Here is a 20545-nt window from a genome sequence, read left to right as displayed (position 1 = left end):
CCTTTCTCTCTCACACACTCTGGGCGGCTGCCCACAGAGCAAAGCGCTGGAGAAGCGATACTCGCTTCAGGCTACGCGGCTTCCAAGCCTCCTTTTTCTCAAGCAGCAGTCTTTTAGCCTGGCAGAACCAATCCCAAACCCATTGAAATCAACACAGCAACTCCTCCTGACTTTGACAGGCTCTGGCACACAGCCCAAATCCCCAGACTTTCAGCGTTTCTTGGACATTTTTACTTCTTCACTTGATTGATCAGAACCGGTTGGGATTCGTTCAGTACTTGAGCACTGACTGTTCTAAAATAGTCTTTCTATTCCAAATACCATTATTCTTCTGTTTCATTTTAAACACCTTCTGCTCCTTAATATATAGAATTGTTCAGACATAAATGGAGGGAACACTATTTAACGGAAAGGCGAAGCAAAACACTTCACTGCAAAGTGAGGTCTTTGCCAGGAAATTTGCAGCACTGTCATTTTTAGTATGTATAACATTTAAAAGGCAAAACATGCAAAACCAAACCAAACAAGCAGCATTATTTGGAAAGCTTAACACTTTTCATCTCAACCACCAGCTTCTTCAGAGTAATTTATTGCCACACCAGAACGTATTCATATTTCATCTCATCATATTTCTTCAGATCTGTTAAGGAAAGGAAAGATTATACCTGCACAGTCCCCTGTTTTGTTGTTGTTTCTGAGAAATGTTTTTATCCCAATCGCTATTTCAGGTCCCATCACTAAATACCAAAACTGCCGAGTTCCAACATTTCTATTTCTAATTATTGCGATCACCTAACAACTGGTAGACGAGTCTAGAGAGACACACTGTCTATTTATTGCTCTTTCAGAAATGAATTCCTCAACTCTGGGAAGAGAAAAAGCGTTTTCCTGTGGTTAAAGAAAGTCCAAATTGCATGCCTGAAATCTCTTCTAATAAAAAGAGCAAAGCAATAAGCGGATTATCTCTTTAAACATAGTATAGGAAGGTTGGAGGCCCTGGAGACATTTTCCATAGCCTCTATCTCTGATGCATAGCAACATTATCTTCAACTAGAGAGGGTCCTATGACCCTGGAGCTCCGTTTTAATTTGATCTTCTTCTTTAAAGAGGTTCCTATGATTCCTCTCAAGTTATTCTACGTATTCTTATTTTGGGTTGGTTTTGTTTGGTTGTTATTTTGTTGTTGTTTTTTAATCTGAGATAAAACAGCCTCAGCTTTTTGATCCGCTGGTTTGATCGTGTTATATGGATATTAAATGTAACCTTTTCCCTACCAGAACTAGAATATGCATCAGCACAAAGGCTTGGAAAGTTCCAGCTGACAGGAGAGAAAAGAGCTTGGATAGAAAATTCACCATGAGGGTCTCTCTCCTCGCTCTGGTCATTCTAAGTTTGAGAACTGCTCTATCTTCCCAAATAATCTATAAGAGAAAACATAGCAAAACAAAACTTCTATCTTTGTTGTGGAAAAAAAATGGCCAGCTGAAACAAAGGCAAACCCATGGATTTTGGTGGGACAGAGATACCAAACCTCCTCCCACAGAAATTCAAAATCCCGAACAGTAAGAATGCCCATTGCCAAAAAGAACAGCAAACTGGGGAGATCAGCTTGAACTTCTCTGGGCTGGGATGTGACCCCACAACTGTTTGGATTACACAACCCAGCAAGAGTGTTTCCTCAGTTCCCAGCTTTTCCTTTTGCTTGTTCTGGAGGGGTCACTGCCTCTGAGACATCTTGGCAGGCACGGATATTCTCTCTGTCTTCCTCAACTCCATTTTCTCTGTTCATGCATCCATCCCTCGCCCAATACTGCTGATATTGCTGAAGGGAAAGCATTTCCTCCAAGACACTGATTTGAGTCAGTTGAGTATGGTCACAGCAGGCATCTGTGACAATTTGATGGGATTAGCAGATTATGAGAAAGCATGTTTCACTGTGGGGTTAAAGGAAAAATGGGCAGGTGGATGCTTGGATCTTTGTTAAAACTATGCACGAAGGCCTGATGGCTGTGTCAGGAAAGCCATAGGCACCGGATCAGATGCACTGCTGCAGGTCAGGATTTGAAGATCAGGCCAGCAAGCAGGGAGGTCTGTGGGCTGTGATACCACTTACACAAGGTATTCAAGTATTTCAGCCAGGCCAGGTGAGAGAAACCTGCACAGATCCCATCTGCACCATTTTTAAGATACATGTGACTGCTCGACAAAAAACAGCTTTTCTTTTGCATCAAACAGCTTTGCTGCAAAATAGCTTTGCTGCATAAATACAGTCTGAGCACCCGTGGGATTTGAACAGATGCATTCTGCTGCTAATGAAGGGCAATCTGGAGGGAGCCCAAGGTTCACAAGTCCCCCGTGTCTGTGCCCTGAAGTCACTCTGGGTCTTCGCAGAGAACTGAGGGTGTAGAAGGTAGTTCTGTTGTGCAGGAAGATGTCTGATCCACACAGGGTCAGCTTTTCCCTTAGATATTCTCATACAGTATATCACTGTATTCTTCTAGAGTTTCTTGCTTCTTAGGTGTCTGCAGAATGATGAAAAGGAGAAAAAAGAAATGGAGGAAAATTATTCAAAAGAAGATGAATTAATTCTTAATCAGCAGACACTGACGCTTGTTCTGTTAGAAATGGCTATAAGTGATCTGCTGAAACGGAAGCCGCTGTGCTGAAAAATGTTGCTCCAAAAGAGACAAACGTGACTAATCCAGCCCAAGGGATAAAGATGCCTCCTTTACTTGTCACTCTTTGCCCAAAAAGCTGTCAGACGAGGAGGGGAGGGAAAATTGGACTCAGTAAAAAAAATAAATCACTTTGGATTCTGTGAAGGAGGAATTCCCTGACCTCCCCAATCCTGTTTCTTCAACAGTTGAGTCTATTCCTCACAACTGTTCCCTGTGCAGACAAGGCGCTGACAGACTGATATTTTAAGCGCCGCGTGGCACAGGCCTGCTGTAAGCAAGGTTATACAGCGAGTAGCTGGAATGCCAGAGGGTGAATGGAGCCCTACCTACACTAGCTTCTTCTCTGTTGCCACCGCCAAAGGGAAACAGTCTACAAAATCTGAGTGCAGGCACCTCCACAGCAGGAACAGACACTAGAGGATTAACCCCTTGCCACCCAGTCTGGCTGTCAGCACAATGCAACAGCTTGCAAATGCTCTTGTTTCAAGTGCTCTCTGTGCTGCTTCACTTTACATGCAGCATCGTGCACCAAGGGTTGGCAGTGATTCTCTGCAGTGAGTCTCAGCCGCAGTTCAGCAACCCAAGATTCCTGCTCCAGCCCAAACCCACTGACCCACAAGTTTTGCTCTTAGGAAAACACCCTATTAGGTTCTGACATGGGCAGCTAGAGGATGAGCATACCAGGTGGCCAGAGCCCAGGATGATGGAGTGAGAAGCTGATCAAGAGGCTCGTCACTGCAGTGAGAAACACAGTCAAACTCACCTGTGCAGAGAAGGCTGTGTCCCTTTGAGGGGAACCAAACTCATTCCTGGCTTTTGTGAAACGATTTCAGAGATTAATACAATTCTCCCACCTGTTCCATTTTAAATCACTGTTCACTGCACAGAGAGCCCAAGGCCTTGGCATTCTCTTCCAATCCTCACACTTGCTCCTACTGCAGAAGAACCTTTCCACTCTCCTCACTTGGAGAGGATAAGCAGAACCCTGAGGTGGGACACAGCAGTGGGGGTGATGGAGCCTTGCCGCTCACAGCTCCCCATGTCTGACCAACATGAAGACTGAACACACTAAGAAGTGTCTGCTCATGGCAGTGAGAGCTCATCCTATCACCTCTCTTTGCTCTCCTCTCCTTTGTTTCTCCCATCTCTTTTTCAATCTTTACCTCTCCCCCACTGAGACCACAAGAGCCAGACCCACTTGCACACAGATACTCCTTTGCTCTTCTTTCGTTGCTTTGTTCCCACTCTGTTTTACAAGTCTGCTGGCCCCTAAAGCAGCAGTTCAGTGGTGTGGGCCACACACAGGTGATTCAGCACAGCCCAGACAACTCTGTGGTAGGAAAAAAGACATGTACTGCATCTCCTCATTCAGACTGAATCGTTTAGAAGGGGGCAGCTGATAAAGGTATACAGACAAATAAATAGGACAGAGAAGAGGAATCTGGACTTACTGATCTTCCTACCCAATGAGCTCAAAATGCAAGAACACAAGAGCAAGGGTGCTGTCTCTTCCAGAACATAAGATGTACTGTGGTATAAGACAGCTTATATAAAAGAACCTATTCTTTCCTTCAGTAATCAACTGCAGTAATCAGATACCTGCCACTGCCTCTGCTACCACCGCATTAAAGCCACAGCACTGGTGCTGGAAGCAGAATACATGCAACAAGCTCTGACATGGAAGAAGGCACTTGATTCTATACCATCAGATTTGTGAAAGTGCTTCAGACACTGGAAAATACCGTCCATCATGAAACAGAGGGATAGTGCCATCCGAAGTTGGCTGCAGGCTCCACACTGCATAGTTAACCTGGAGAACTCCCTGCAGCAGGACATTAGAGGGAGAAGCAGGAGACATTTTTCATAAAATTTTTCCAGTGTTATAAGAGTGAAAATACTTTTTAAGTAGATAAGAATTCTGGAGGGGAAATGAGCAACAAAGATCTGAGGGCAGGAAGGAAGTGTTCCCTGGGGTTTTGTCCCTAGAAACATCTGATACTTGTGCTAAGGGCAGGGTACAGGGCTGTGTGAGCCTCTATTCTACACCATATGGCCACCACAATTGATCCATGCCTGCATATTCCAAGTTGCTGCTACTTTCATTATGAGTGGATTCAGTTCCTCGTCTCTAACTCGTAACTCTCAGCTGAGCAAGAAGATAGAAGACATAGTCATACTGCCTTTTCCTGCCTCTGCTTAGACCATCTTACCTTCTTTTACCAGGACATGGCTCTCAGGTACTTACTGCCAGAGTAAAATTGTGTCCTGGGTCTGCCCCTAGTGCACAGATTCCTCTACACTGTAGGACTTCTTGGCTGCCTAAACAATCTGGAAAGGGCAATAGCGGGGGACAGCATCGGACCAACTCTCCATGAATGTCTGGGCCATTTAGAGGGAGCAGTGCCAAACTTCTCAATACCTTTCAGCAACGCATCTGTATGAGGCCAGGACTGCCAGAACCAGTAACACTGAAGGAGAAGGGGTTCTGTCAGAAGCAGGAAGATACACTACATGTGCAGCCCAGCTGGTGAGTGGATGTCACGTCCCATTTTCTTCTTTCAGTGGGGCTGGAAGTAGGGAAATTACAGACACACTTACTACCTGCTACTGCCATGGTGCCTCTGAGTTTTCCAGAATAAAAGAGAATTCTCCAAGAACATAGTCCCATCCTTTACCTTGCCTGGAGGACTCTTTCTATGTTCTGGGATCTTCGTGTTGTTCTCGAGGACAGAATAGACCTCAACTTGCTGCGAATCCAGGCACTGGAAAGGGAAGAGAGAAAAGGGTAGGGTTTACATAAAATGCTTAGGGTTAAGCATATCTGATTCCTCATCTCGTGCCTGCCATTTCTGAGGAACACCTGACCTCCAAAATTCTGAAGTTTGTGTCTTGCACAAAAATAAAATCATTTTTGCCCTAAAACTTCATCACCTTCCTTTTTCAGGCTGAAAGACAAAGGTTATGACATTACCTATCATTACCTATCCAATGTAAGGCAGAAGAGAACAGTGCCAGTGCCCCCGCTTCCCTCCAAACTGTCCCAGAATGTAAAAGAAAGACCTTTCTGTCTGTGGTGCTCAAAGGGAACCACGAGTAACAGGCAGCAAGATGTATCTCTCAAGAGTGTTTGGGTGCCTAAGTGCCAGAGGTTGTTCTGGGCACACAGTGATGAGAAGGAAGGCTAGTCTGGGGTCTTGAAGTACATGGCTGTTGAAAACAGGAAATCCTACAATAGGCATGTTTTCCATTTATTACCTGGTTTGTTTTTTGTTTTTTTTTTTTCCAAGCTAGAACTGTCTTTTCTTCTTAGAGTGAGTAAAGAATAATAATAACAATTAATTATTAGAAAAATCAATACACTTGCAGGCCCACAGACATATCTGTGGTCCCACATGGATATAGAGAAACACACACACGTTCTACATGTGTATGCACCCGTTGGTCCCCCAGGTAATCATGTCACAAGAGATGCATGTCAGTTTGAGTGATGTTCCAGATCTGCCTGAAGGATCAAACATAACAATCAGGAGGACTTTTCCATGTGTGTTTCAAGGATGACAGCAGGTTGCCAAGGTGGCTGTTTCTCTGGCAACAGGAAGATGGGAGGAGCTCAGCCATAAGAGGGGCAGATGGTATTAGTGGAGAGACTGTGAAGGGAGCAAGGAGCCCTGCAACACAGCAAAGGTGACCAGCAAAATAGAGGGGCTTTCTCCTGGGACTGACAGTCATCTGACCCCCATAGTTTCATCGAGAGTTCAGCATCTTTCTGGTTCATGGCCAGCAGGATTGCGGTGTGAACAGGACAAGATGCTGGCAGAGCAGCATTTGGAAATGGGGCTGGGAGCAAGCCCCCATCAAGAAAGGGCCACAGTGAAAGAAGCTCCACGTGGCTCTCCCATTTCCACTCCTCCTCCTCTGTAGGAAGTCAATGTACTTCACTTGACCATGTCCCTCTCACAAGATCCCACTGGCCTAGAGCACACGCTCCCGACTACTTCTGTGTGCACGTGTGCGCAGAAAATCCCATTTCCCTTTCCTCATTTTCAGTTCTCTTTGTGATGCTTGCAGTGAGGACCTTGTCCCGTGTGTTGTGCTCCTAACAGCCTGACTCTGCATCCCGTTGACATGACAGGCAGCCTTTTTCATTGCTCTAGTCCAAAGCCACTCACAAGCAAGACACAACCTTGTAGTTCTTAAACCCCCAGAGAGATTCCCTCTTTCTGCAGGTTCTCCTTCCCATGGAGGCTCCTGACAATGCTTTGCAGGCCAGTTGGAAGGCTAGTGTCTCCAACTGCCATTTGCAAATCAATTACTTGTACACGGTCACTGAGCACCTGCTACTGTCGCAGTGGTAGCACGCAGGCCTCTCCTCCCTGCTGGCAGATGCCTTCTCAAAAAGCTCCAATGCTCTGGAACTCGCCTGCGCTGCAGGAGCTCTGTTTGCTGCTGAAAAAAAAAAGTTTGTTTGAAGTGTAAAGCAGGCAAAGCAAGGCCCTTGGATTGTTATTTCCAAGCTGCTCATTAACTAGGCACCTAAGCTGGAAAATTAAGGGAAATACAGGTTTCGGTCCAGGTGGTGCAATGAACTCCTCTGGGGCTGAAGGAGGGCAAAGAGGCCTTGCAGTGCTTGGCAGTGTAGTGGCACAAAGCAGGTGTCCAGCTACCCCCACTACAGGGACTTTGTACTCAGGCTGCTTTTCACTGCATACACTCTCCTTTAGGGACCATAAGGTGACACCTGGAAGAGATGGTGGGGAGAGTGTTTGCTCCTAGCAACGTGCAGAAGAATGGCTTTGCAGAAGGTGTGCTGGGAGCCTTTCTGTGCCAGGGACAAGCCTTGCTGCCAGGGAAGATAGCACAGACCATTTAACAAGTGCACCAGCCAGTTCCAAGCCCTTGCTGTATGTCCAGTCCTGCTGTCTGCTGTGTCTGCTCCAAGCTCCAGGCCCGCTAGAACACTGTGGCTTCCTGACGTTTTTCCAGACTTGAACCTTCTGCTTTCCCCCCACAGACAGCACATCTGGCACATGCTGGCCTCCTGTCCCTTCACCTTATCTCTGATCTCCATCTCATCAGTAGAAGTGACTTTCCATTCATCCACACCATTTCCTTGCCTTAGCTTCCTCTAGAGCTGACCGCAGATAGAAATCTGTTCCTCTCTTCCCCAGGAATTAATCACTATGTGTTCAGCAGCCCAGTTAAACACCAACAGGATTTCACAGAGTACGTTCTCCATCCCCGGGCTCACGCTCTCCTCCCCATTACCTTTCCCATAATATCTCAGAGCCCTGCTCTCACCGTGCCCTGCATCTGCTGCAGTAGTTGTTGCCTCATGCCTGAACGAGTCACAGCAGCTGCTCTGTGGGGCAGGCTCACACCCCATGGCATACATGACATGATTTGAGGCTGCCTGCCGCTCTGCCAAAGGGGGCTGAGCTGCCTGCCCTGCACACTGGGCTGGCTGCAAGCCCTGCACAGCTGGTGTGCGGCTAATGGGCTATGGGGGAAGGCTGGATGGGCCAGGTCCATAGGGCTCGTGGAAGCACAGGAGCCCAGCCAGCTACTGGGACTGCCTGTGCCTAAGGCTGGCTCTGCTGGCTTGCTGCATTAGCCTTAGTGGGGCCTCCTGAACAGAACAACATGATGAAACATGTAATTAAGATGGAGCTAAGGATGCATGACGAGGCCGACTGAGCGAGAAATGGATTTGAATTTTTTTTTGTCTCCTTGCAGAAATCATCCACTTCAGCAGGAAACTACCCATTCGGATTTTTAAAAGACAGAATTAAAAAGAAATTACTGGATACAAATGAAAAGGTTTATAACCTGCAACATCCTTTACCCAAAGCTTTTCTTTTTACACAGAATAAACATATCACGTACCATATATAGTGCTTTCTTCTAAACCTCCATTCCAGAAACTGAAGGGCCACAAAGCAGTGGCCCCCACTCAGTGATGTGTGAACAAGAAGGGGGCAGGCCTGCCCTTGCTTTCACATCTTCCCCCTATCAGATTTCCATGTCTCTTTGGCAGGGCTTTGCTCCTCTCTGCAGTACATTCTCCAGAGCTCTGCTTTGTTTAGTTTAAATGATTCATGCAGCTGAGCTTACAGGTTTTCCTTGGAGAGACTTTTCCAGCCCTTACAGACCTCACAGTCAGAAAGGTTTCCTAATATTCAGGCAACATCCTTCTCACTTTCATTTTATTCCTCCTCATTTGTCCCACATACCATGTGGAAAAGAAATAAACAAATGAAATAAATCATTCCCTTCTTAGCAAAGCAGCCCTCCCATGGGAGTCAAAGGGGGAAAAAAAAAAAAAAAAAAAAAAAAAGCAAGACATTTTAAATAGAACTGGATGGGCTGTAAATGTGATTAGGGGTCATGGTTACTTGAGGTAGTCAAGGTCTGGGCTTGACGTTTCAGGAGAGCCACGCCAATCCTATTACCTATGACACTGCCACTACTGGGCTCAAAGAGTGGCAGCAGCCAGTGTTCTTCATTCTGGGGAATGGAGAAAGGAGATTGGCTGCATTCAAAGCAGTGAAAAAGAAAATGCTCCAAAAAAGTACCCTTTTGCTTTCTTCCTGTCCTTTGCCCCCAGACCGCTAGTCAGCCAGCTCAGGGCTGCAGTGTTCCATGCCACTGACGCCAGCAAAGCAGAAAACACAGCAGAACCTCTAAAAAGTTGTTGGCGGGGGAGTTTCTCTCTCCACCACTTCCTTGAATCATCATCTCCACCTGAGAAAACCATGTCCTTGAGACACTTGCACTACAAGCAAGGTTGAGGTCCAGTCTTCCACTCTGACATCTAGAGGTCCTTCTACCTCCAATGCCTAAAGCTCTCTCTGGCCCCATGCTCGCTGCTCAATTGTATGCTGCTGGCAGTGGAAAGGCACAGGGCATGGAGCGAAGCTTTGGCACTGGGAACAGGATGGTGACGTACACAGTACTGAGAGGAGCTGAACAGGACAGAGCACAGAAATGGGGTTGCAAGGTATATAGGTATCATTAATGTAGAGATGGAGAGTGATTCTGATACTCACATCATAAACAGGAGAAGGTGGTGGTGGGGTTGCTGAAGGAGGCCGAGTTTCTATCTTCTGTCTCCTGATATTTAGCTGGTTCTTTTTAGGACACAATATCTGCTCAGGACAATACACAGAATTAGACATTTGGGAAAAACCACCATTTCCCCAAGGATGAAATGAATGCCAGTGTCACATCAAAGCCAGCTGCCTACACACCCTCTGAGTACTTGCACAGTATGGAATGCTGGCATTCTGCACAATGCGGGACAGTCGCTTTTCTCACCATTAAGTGAAAGGAAGGAGTCTGACAGCTGACACTGAAGCACTGGAAAGCAAAACTGGGCTCTACCACTGACAGCAGGATGGAAGGAATAGGCATTTAACAGCATGTACAATGCTGTAGGATGGGGAATAAAGCAGGGCCATGTTCAAAATGCAAGAGAAATTTCAGAGAGACAGAATGCAGTGATTTTTTTTGTGAAGGTTTGGCTGGGAAGATGTTGCTAATACACAGAGTCTAGAGAAAAGCACCAGGCAGGCATTAATGATGACATATAGTCAGTGATACACTAACAGGCAGGTCCAGCACGGAGTTAAGGAGTTGGAGGAAGAAAGTATTTTCCTCTGAAATGTTTCTCGCATCGGATGGCTTCTCCTTGAATATGCTTCATGCACAGGTAAGGGTTAGCACTGCTCAGCAAGCAAAAGAAAGGCAGAGAAGGCAGAAAGCTTTGCTAAGTATCTCTGTTTTAATTCAGAAAGAAGTGGGATGATTATATTCACATCACATGAAAACGATGAACTGCTTTCCAGTCCATTAGTAACTAAGGAGGATGCTAAATAGCTTCTCTTAAAGATAAACATTTTTAAACCAGCAGGTCTGAGCAAGCTGTGGTGAGAAATATGGTCTGTGTTCAGCAGGAGGGCAAATGTAATGACTGCATGATCTCTTCAGGCCCCAAGGAGAGCCCGTAGGTCTAAGACTTGCTGGCCTGCCTCAGAGTCTAGAGATGCCAACTGGCAAGCTGTGACAGTGCCTCCGTCCTATCCCCATGGAGATGCTGTCTAAGCAGGCAGAGGTGGGAGCTCATCTCCAGCCTAGTCACTCTGCCTCTAACTCCTTCCCCCTCCATCTGCCTGCCTGCAAGGTAAATCTCACGAGATTTGCAGGTCTGCCAACTGCTGCCATTCTGTGTTCAATCTCACTATCTCTGACTGTGCATGCTGAAACCTGATGCTCCTTGGAGCCAAAGGTCTGCATCAGCAACACAGCTTTCACATAAAAACATGTGCACAGACTCTGCTGCTGTAATGGCAGAAGGCAGCTTGACAGAGTAAATATGGGTGGATACAATGCCTAAAAAACTATCATTCCCCAAATTCAGTTCTAAAATACACCAGGTCTATTCAAACCAGCCTTAAGATAACCAAAAGACTGCAAAGGAACATCTGAGGGTAGCAGTAATAGGAACAATAGATTTCACCTGGCCAACAGAGATTCCAGTATTAAAACCTCAGAATTTATTCCACAAGGCTCCTGATTCATTTAGACCTTTCAGTTCTACTTTCAGCTCCTCTTCTCCTGCTCTACACCTCTTTTATTCCCCACTTGTGTTTTCCCCTTTACCCTCAGTTCTTTCTCACCCAGATGGTTCCAGCCTGTGCTACTGGCCTTCTCAACCAAGAGTCCCTGTGACTCAGGACCTGCTGCGTGGAAAGCCAGCCTTGCACAGGATCCCTTAGACAACTGAGCTGCTAAACTGACACAAACTAAACATGCAGAAACAGCCATTTCCCAAGGACCCATCACAAGGCTACATCTGCTTGGTACACTGCTGGTGTGACTTCCCACCCTGTTTCAGATCCTTGCTCTAAAGCAGAGCATGCCAAAGTCAAAATGGTTATTAGAATTTATTTAATGGACAAATCAATGACTCGCTTTATCTTTTCCGTAATCTTTTTTCTCAGAATGACTGAACTTAGAAAAAGAAAATAAACCTGAGGCAGACACTCAGCACAGAAAAATTTCAGCACGGGGAGTTCCAATCCGGCCAAGTTAGAAGCAAGTGAAATAAATTCCTAGAATGGGTCGTGTCAGGTATTGTTTTTTATTTGGTAATAACTTGCCTTTCTTTTCCATACTAGCAGAGCCGTTGCAGTGATGCTCAGTGCAGCCAGAAGAGTGGTAAGGGTAATGAGGATTTCTCGCCCATAAGAGGTCTGTGCATACCCTGCACCTGTGGGAAAGAAGGCAAAAGATTCATACTGTGAGCAGAAATTATGCTTCTCGTATTTTTAACTCTGGTCAAAAGTCCTAGGAAGTTTAAAATATAGAAGCAATACAGAGGTTATATAGACACATATATGCTTCTTAACACAGTCTGACTGAACAGACAGCAGGGCACAGCTGGGGGATGATGCAAAGGAGATGGGGTATGAACAGCTGTGTTTCATGTAGATTAGAGGGAGGTGAATTAAATATGGCAGCCAAAAAGGCTGGTAGGTAGTTAGAGGCTGGGAAAGGTCTTGAGTGATAGGGGGAGAAAGGCAGATGGTGGCTACATGAAATAGCAGAGCGGGTACTGCAGGTACTGCAGTCATCCCCTGACCAGTGTAGCAGAGCTTTTTCATGATGGCTCTTCACATTTACCCTAAGTAGTTCTTCATATAAAGCATTCAGTAATGCAAATCCAGCCAATCAGCAGCATGCACATTCTTACCACGTTTCTATAGCACTGCACTTATCTTGGCCTGAAGGCCTCCCTTGTTTTCCAGTCTGTTCATCAATGGAACAACTGAAACCTTGTAGCCATGTGGAAAAAGGGGAGGGATTAGGGTGAGCTCCTAGTTTGACTGTGAGCCCCCAATAGTCAACACCCAGCCTGTACATCTGATCACAGTGAGCACTGTAACCACTGACCTCATTTTCATTCATCTCTGTCACACTGATAAAGGCCAAACCATGCTGTGTCCTGGACACTTACACTAAAAACACCTGGTCCTTGTTTAGATCCTGATTTTAAGGCTGGTGCTCCCAAGTGCCTGTGGAGGGTAGGTAGAAATTACTGCATATTCATGTTACCACCTGTAAGTTGGGAACAATGGCACAGGTAACCTGTGTAAAACACGTTCAACTGTGATGGCATTAAATATTGGGGATTAAGCATTACTCCTGTGTGACTTTATAGCTTGCTTGGGTAGAAAAAGAAGATCATATTTTCATCTTAAAATCCAGCTGATTTTTACCTGTATGCCCTTCCTTTCTGGTTGTTCACTTACCTCTAACAAGGACAAACACTCCTTTTCCCTTTATCTGGATGTCATCCCATTGGACTTTGCAGTAGTATGTGCCAGTAGAAGAGATGCTTTCAAGCGGCTTTGTTTCGTAATCGTAAGATATGATGGCAGTCATATTCTCTTTTCCAGGGGGGATATCTACTTCTTGTTTCTTACTATAGATGGATACTTCCTGGTCCAATGCATTAATCCAGTAATAGAAGATTGTAAATCTGGTGTATTTCGGTGTGTATGGGAAGACGACTTCACAGGGGATGGATACTTTTTCCTTAAGTAGTGCAACCTGGATTAGAGGTTTCTGCTGTACACTGACATCTCCCCCTGTAAGGGTGATAATTGTTAGCAGTCATCTAACATTACCGTAAGTCAGGAGAAAATTGCTGCCCCAAAGACATGATCACATGGTGAAAATAAATGTATGCCGAGAAGCATGTCTAGAGCAAGCAGCGCTGGCCCTTGTCAGAAACTGAGTGATGCAGAGCATGTGCCCCTTGTGATCTGCCACATCTCTTAGGTAATTGCTGTGTGATTTGAGATAGCCTGTTGCAATCATAGGCTTCCCCTTTTCCCTTGTGAGCTCCTCTGCAAAACGCCAGTGTACAGAAAGACAGGAAATGAAGCAGGAAGTGAACTGATTTTGCACTGGTGCGAGACTACTTACAAATTATGAAAAAGGAAAGCAATTTTCTATGACAAACACTAGCTGGATGTTTTCTGTACCTCCTGAGTTACAATCCTCTGCTCAGGTGTGTACACCTGCATGTGACTGCTCTGCACCAGCAAGAAGATGCTGTGTGCAAGCAGGTGCATCTCTGAAACATGAGTGAGGAAGGAAATTGCATATTGTGCCTGGGGCCCAGCACCGGGGACATGAGAAGTAAGACACAGCTTAATCACTCCCAACTTGCTGCTGCTGTAAATGGGCAGCAAAGCACAAGAGTGGTTGCTAGATGCAGGAACTATTTGTGGAAGACTACAGATCCTAAATATCTACATGTGACAGTATCTCATGCAGAGAGATGGGAGATCATGACCTTCATGTGCTTCCTCCTTACATAGGTCTGTTGAAAGCATTCTGTCACTGCAACTCAGAAGGCAATGGTGTAGGGAGTTACAAGAGAAGATGAATAAGTAGAGATGGTGAACCACACCAGAGTTTGCTCTCTGTTCTGCAAAATAAAAGGAAAAAAATGCTAAGAGTGAGTCTAATAAGGAGCCTGAGATACAGGCCAAATCTGGGTTTAACGTCAGACTCTGGATTCATTTATTTGGTAGTGGATAGAACATAACAAATAAGCCCTTTAAGAGGAGGCCTGTGCAAAGCATTGCTGTACTTAAAAAAGGGAAGGGAACTGGAAACTTGCATTCAAGTTTTGTCACAAAATGATGGAATCAGGATTCCTTCACAGACTTGAAAATAAAAGGGGAAAAATATAGAGAGGTAAAGTAGAGCTTTTCCATTCATGGTTCTGATGGCACTCTCTGTGGTTCAGCATCTATGAACAGGATCATAACAAGGCATTAATAAAGCGGTCCCAGAACACAGCCAGACTTGCTTTCCTGTCATCATTCAATAATGCTCCATCGGAACAGTGGTATCCACCTCTGTGTGAAGGGACCCAGCATCAGAAGAGGCAACCCTGACAATGCTACTGAATGCAGACCACTAAGGAGAACTGAGGGGTGCAATGACAGAAGGAGGCACAACCACTGTCCAGAAAAGACTTTGGGGAAGTAACATCAGTTAAGAAAAATCTTCTACAGATGACATGGCCAAGTACAATAGCCTAAGAGTAAGGAAGAGTTTAGGTTACATCATTAGAAAAGGGTTCTTGGCTGTAAAAGCAGCTAGGATACAATGAAGTCCTGAGGGACACAGTCTTTGTGAGTGCACAGTCCTGTGTGTGCTAGATATAATGCTATGGAAAGAAGGCAAGAGAAATTCCTGCAGCCACAGTGGGAGCGATAACCTGAGTAGTCTCTTCTGGGCCTTATGTTCTAAAATAAATCACCATCCTTCTCCTCATCTCTACCCAGCAGAACACACATGAATGCAGTTTTTATACAAGACATTGTAAAGCACCACTGTAAAAAAGCAGAGGAGAGATCTGTCTTCTTACAGTATCCCAGGAGCCGTTAGTTTGAGAGGAACATGCCAGGGAAAAAGCCAAACCATTTTATTTAGGTTATATAACCCTTCTCCCATGTTCCCCCTTTCTTAAGGATTCTCTCTCTGAGCTTTGAAATGCTTAAAAGACAGAAATAGCAGCAGCGTGCAAATTCCTAGAGGGGAGCTCTGGAAATTAGCAAAAGATAGCAGCTGGAAATGCTCTCATATGAACAAACGTGAGAGTAAACAGAAGGGGGGGAAAAAAAAAAAAAAAAAAAAAAACTTTTTTACCTCCATAGTGAAGCAACCAAAGAAACAGGAAGATGACTTTTACATTAGAGCCCATGGTAAGGTCAAAAGGCTGTAAGAAAGCATCCAGATATGAAGATCCAGAAGGCAAAAAGCGATTGTGTTTCATGAGGTCTTCCTGCGCCTGAAAGGCTGTTTGATCCCCTCCCGTTTGTGCAGGGACAGGCAGGACAGACACACGCTGCCTTTGGCAAGCTGTTCCTGGCAGATGCAACCTCTTCTGCTTTTCTGTCAGACTCCTCCCTGCACTGTGGTTCATTTCTCTATACTATTAGCACAGTGTTATGTGTATCAGCAGGTGTCAAAAGATTAGACTGTAAGCTCTTGAACGCACAGAGCTCTGTCTTCCAATGACCATAAAACATCACACACATTTATAGCAAACTTTGTCACCTTCTGTAGTGACCAAAGCCCCAGGCTGGAATACAGAGAAAAACCTGTTTTGGATGATGCAGCTTGAGGTCATTTGAGGTAAGCGTAGTCAAATTCATTGAACAAGTCAACTGATTTTGGAGCAACGGACAAGCTTAAAAGTGGCACATTAGGGTTTTTACCATAGTTTTGTAGGAATTTGTTTATACGGTTGTTTCGGAACAGCCATCCCTGAATACCTCACAGCACCGAGTATCCAGATTTTGGGAAAAGGGCGCTTCAAATTCTCTTACTCCGGTGGCTACTGTGCAGTACCACAGAGGAGCACTATCAGACTAATTCTTTATGCAACCACTTGAGCATGAGATCACCTGTTTTGCCTTCAAAATGGAAAACAAGTACCTGCACCAGCAGTCAGCACAGAGAAACAGCCCTGCTGTACTCCCTGCTGCCCAACACTTCCCTTCCACAGGTTTGGCTACTTCAGAGAAAGGCACTTGTATTGCAGAAGTGAGAACAACCAGACAGTGCATTCATCCGTAACAGCTGTGATGTTTCAGATTCACACGATGCTGGCTCTGAATCGGCTTCACACTGCAGGAAAACCTTAAAAAAATCTATTGTAGGGAAATGTAAGGAGAGCCCTTTGAAGAAGAAAACCCTCTCTTTGTGGGAGGATCCTGCCGCCTACACTCACGAAGAGTCTTTGATTTCAATGAAAGCTTGTTTTTAGCTAAGACATCTGCAATGCAACAGCTGAGCAGTGTCTGACTCAAAAAACCCCGATGTCTGAGAGGTCTTTGCTCCTCTCTAGAGAAGTCCTTTTAGACTTCTTGAGAGACATTTGCAGTGACCACAAGAAACCGCGTTGCTGCAGCTTCAAGGGTTCACACTCACACTGGGTGCTGCACTGTGGAAACTGGTGGGGGATGACTGTGCTGTCTGTTCTAACACCAAGATGAGCCTGGAAATTGTGCATATTCAAAATCACCCTGTCTGTTGAGTTTGTATGAGCAAGACTTGCTCCAAAACTACCCTCGGTTCATAGCAGTTTTCCCCCTGTTCAACCTGGGACAGGTTCTCAGGAGGAAGGAGTATTGACACAGGGAGGCTGTGCACAGCTGTGGCTGCTCTATCCCCCTGAGCCTAGGGCCGGCTCCAGTGCCTTGAGGAGAGCCCTGGCAGATGGAGAGAGAAGCAAGTGGCTTTGTGTGGCTTTGTAAGGCTGGTGCAGCAGCTGCACTCCTCCAGGGAAGGTTTAGCTTAGATTAGCCACAAGGAACTCCTCTCCCCAAGACACGCTGATATGAGCTGCACGGGGCTGGTCTCAGCTGCAAATTGTTCCTCACAGGTCTTAACGCTGAGCAGCAAGGACAATCAAGAGCAGTAACAAGACACTGGGGGCCTACTTGGTATTTCAGATATGTAGGCACAGATCAGGCAGCTGTGGCTCTGGGGGATGTGGGGTCACAACCACGCTCAGCAGCACTTCTCAGGCCCGAATTGCATCTTCAAGATAGCTGGGGGAGGGCGGGAATAGCTACCTTCCTAAGGAAGAGTTCTGCTGAACAGTGAGGGCCTCCTCAGCTCTTATATCGCACTCATCCCCATGGTAGCACAGCTTTGCAATTTCCAGCAATGATGTATTTCTAGAGGACAGAACATGCTGCTCCTGTCAGTGATGTGTTTTAACTGTTATCAGCATTTATCTGCTTCAGGAATTCAGAGTGATAAGTGGATTAAGTGCGGTAGGTTTGTAGAGCTGCTAGGTCAACATCTTCCTACTGTCCTTTCCCTTCTCTTCCTATAAACAACCCTGTTGCCACTCTAAATGCCAAGTCCTAGAAATAGTGCTGTCTGGAATTTTAAGAAATATATAGTTTTGGCATTTCAAAAGAGGTCACACATAAGACTCTGCTCTAGGATTACTGGCACGGCAGGCCAGAAACACGTTCTCTGCTGGAATTTGCTACGGTAGTGCCTGCTGAAAAGAAATGGTTTTGAAATGACTACCCAGCAGCTATTAACAGGGTAGCATTCTGTTCCCAAGAGCCTAAAGGTAGCCTGAATCTCTGAACGCTAAATTATAATTCCATTGGTTTGGGGGATTCTGGACTAGAGACATAAATGGGAGGAAGATGAGGGAAAGGGGGGGGGCGGGGTTTCTGTGTTTCTATAACCAGCCTGGAGCAGGACTGATCCTCCTGAAACTTAGGTGGAACAAACCAGGATACCCATGCCAAAGGAAGAAAATTACAAAGCTCCTAAGGAATGGGCCATTGTAGGACTTGCATCCATACATTACACAGTACAGTGTTGCACATGAGCCGGTCCCTGCTGCATGAGAAGGGAACTGTTTGTCCCACTCCAGATTGGTCAGGATCTATAAGTTTGGTTCTTCCTTCAACGCACCAAAAGTTGACCACTTCCTGAGAATAAATACAGCGTTGGGCCAGATGTTAGCAACAATTTCTGCATGTGGCTGGAAAGCATCTATTAATTTCACTCAAGCCCTATCAAAAGCTCACATCGGCAGCCAGCATTCCCAACAGCGAGCACATCATTCTGGCACTCATATGCAACAAGTTTGGGCAAGTGCTGAACCTACCAGAATTGCCTGTTCACAGCTGTGTCCAATGCATACCCACAAGCAGCGGCACACACACGTGCCCACACATGCCCCCACAGCCAATTCCAGGGAAAGCATTTATTCCAACAAAAAGACCACTGCTAGTCCAGGCAAAAGCAACGTTGCAGAGACCACAACAAAGCCTCTTTATTGCTGTAGCGTTTAACACCACAACCAGCCGTAAGAGAAACACTGCCTGGCGCAGGGACGAGCTGCAGCAATTCAAGAAGCCTGACTGCAGCGCCTGCCTGAGAGCATTTCAGAGCATTCCCCAGCACAGCAGCTCTGGATTCGCTGCCTTGTCAGAGACCGGCTCAATCCCCCACCGCTGCAAACCCAGCCAGCGGCAACGCAGACACACACCTCCAAGGATTCGCAATCTCTTTGACTCCTCTAACCCCGGCCTCTATGGCTTACAGCTTCCCTCTGGCTGCTGGTAAGAGCGATAGGAGAGCTAGAACAAGCAGGGCCGTACCTCTGCCAGCATTTTACCACCGCTCTGTGTCGAGTGCCTCTCAGCAGGGCTGGATGATGCTGAAGTAAAAGCTGCCAATGCCCTCGCTAGATTTCTACCAGTTGAACTGCTCCAGGGAAGAGAACAATCAGCAACTAGAAGGGAAACCAGAAAAAGAAAGGTGTTGACACCACCGTAGGGAAAGGAGGGGGTGCTTTTATGATTCCCTTTCACCAACAAAATGAGTCTGCCTCACAAATCATCCTGCTTCTGCTCTTTTTCTGCTGCTTTACTGGGAAGATTCCCGGGGACTGAATTATCACCAAGCACCTGATGCGCTCACAGGGGCTCTCACTTCAACCTGGTGGTGCTCACCTCCACAGCTCTCCTTTTGTAGCCTGTGTGACAGGCTGGGGGGGAGGGAGAGGGGGGAAACGGGATTTCACCTCTGAGGAGTCCTTTGACGTCTTCCAGGAAAATAGATAAACAAATAAATAAATAAATTCCACCTGGCTCAGCCCCAGAGCCCTCCGGGCTGTGGGAAACACGGCTGAGCAGAACGCCTGGATGCCACAGCCCTCGCCCCGGGCGGGAGACAACAATGTGAGTGCCCGCAGGCGCTGCTCGCAGGCTCCCACCCGCTCCGAGGCAGCTGAACGCTCTGCGTTGGAGCAGCGGGGCGGCTGCTGCCTCTGTGATGGCAGCCCAGCATCCTGCACGCCCACAGCCTCGCAGGGAAGCCCTGGAGGGCGGCGCCGTCGCCCGTTGCCCGCGCCCTCACCCACAAGATGGCGTCGTCCGTCCGGCTCGCTGCCGCCCTGTGCCCCGCGCCCTGCCCTGTGGTGTCACGGATGCAGGTGCCGCGGCGGCCTCACGCAGGTCGCTGAGGAGGCAGAGTGTGCGAAAAGCTGATATTGTGCTAATTTCACCCCGTCCTGTGCCGTCCCAAACACACACAGAGGTGCCGGGTGCCCCCTGTCACCGGGTACCGCCGCGCTCCCCATCCCAAGTTCTCTGCTCACCGGCTTCCCAGCCGCAGCCCCAGAGACAAGGAGCACAACTAGGATCCATTTAAGGCGAAATTAACGCTAATTAACCGTAACCAACAACTCGCAGCGCAACGTTTACTCAGCACGCTGCAGCTATCGCCGTGGCGGTTCGCCCGTGAGGCGAAGGTGAGCAGAGCAGACGGAGGGGGTGCAGGAAAGGAAAACAAACCTTGCCCGGGCTCCGGCACAGCTGCAGGGCTGTGGAGCCGGCCCTGACCCGCCGCCCTCCCTTCTCACCTCCCTCCCTCACCGCAGCAGCCTTTGGAGTCCTCAATTCCCCGCACGTGGCTCTTGCTGCTGTCCCAGCCCCGTGTGCCCGGAGTGGCCCTGGGGGTGGCAGCTCCCTGGCACACGGGGTGAGGTGTGGGGACAGACCTCACTGCACCCCGGCATGGTTTGTCAGCCACCCTCAGAAGCCGTCCCTCCTACGCTGCTGTGGGCACATTGGAAACTCTTGCCGGTGCTGGTGGGGGGGAAGTTTTATTATGAATGAGATTTTTCAACCTCCAGAGGCCTTCTGACAGAGAGTGTGGGCACCTGGCTGGGCACTAGGTGAGAAAACAGAGATGATCTGTAACTCTGATTTTTCCTGGGAAAGCTTCTTATGTACTTTCCA

General features: G+C 46.9%; 1 protein-coding gene across 4 annotated transcripts; it reads right to left on the bottom strand.

Annotated features, from left to right (window-relative positions):
* Positions 1-439: 439 nt before the first annotated feature.
* On the bottom strand, positions 440-19622 carry NFAM1 (NFAT activating protein with ITAM motif 1). Of its 4 annotated transcripts, none has more exons than XR_014934639.1 (7): positions 15408-15806; positions 12989-13327; positions 11837-11946; positions 9725-9823; positions 5354-5440; positions 5098-5245; positions 440-2522 (listed from the first exon to the last, which is right to left on the bottom strand). XR_014934639.1 is itself a non-coding variant. In XM_085516369.1 (7 exons), exons 3-7 carry the CDS (start codon positions 13119-13121, stop codon positions 2463-2465), a joined length of 489 nt encoding a protein of 162 aa, XP_085372495.1. In that variant the 5' UTR covers positions 13122-13327; positions 18902-19035; positions 19256-19622; the 3' UTR covers positions 440-2462. The 4 variants fall into 4 exon arrangements, 2 of the variants coding, with proteins under 2 accessions (XP_085372495.1, XP_032300401.2); XM_085516369.1 differs by lacking the exons at positions 5098-5245; positions 15408-15806 and adding exons at positions 18902-19035; positions 19256-19622; XR_014934640.1 differs by lacking the exon at positions 5098-5245 and adding an exon at positions 12694-12751 and having other exon boundaries at positions 534-2522; positions 15408-15807.
* Positions 19623-20545: the final 923 nt, after the last annotated feature.

Source organism: Coturnix japonica, chromosome 1 (assembly GCF_054131305.1).
Source record: "Coturnix japonica strain WE chromosome 1, WE-NBRP24, whole genome shotgun sequence".
In the NCBI taxonomy this organism is placed as follows: Eukaryota; Metazoa; Chordata; class Aves; order Galliformes; family Phasianidae; genus Coturnix; species Coturnix japonica.
Note: the sequence above shows the minus strand (reverse complement) of the source record. Positions and strands in the feature narration are given on the sequence as shown.

What these genes read in the sequence shown, in the direction of transcription:
- NFAM1 (XM_032444510.2), bottom strand. Translation starts at nt 15,684, where the DNA reads ATGAACCACAGTGCAGGGAGGAGTCTGACAGAAAAGCAGAAGAGGTTG. An exon ending in AGTGTTTGTCCTTGTTAGAG is followed by an intron (nt 11,947 to 12,988) that starts GTAAGTGAACAA and finishes TCTTTCCCACAG; the next exon opens with GTGCAGGGTATGCACAGACC. An exon ending in CACCTTCTCCTGTTTATGAT is followed by an intron (nt 5,441 to 9,724) that starts GTGAGTATCAGA and finishes TTCCCTTTCCAG; the next exon opens with TGCCTGGATTCGCAGCAAGT.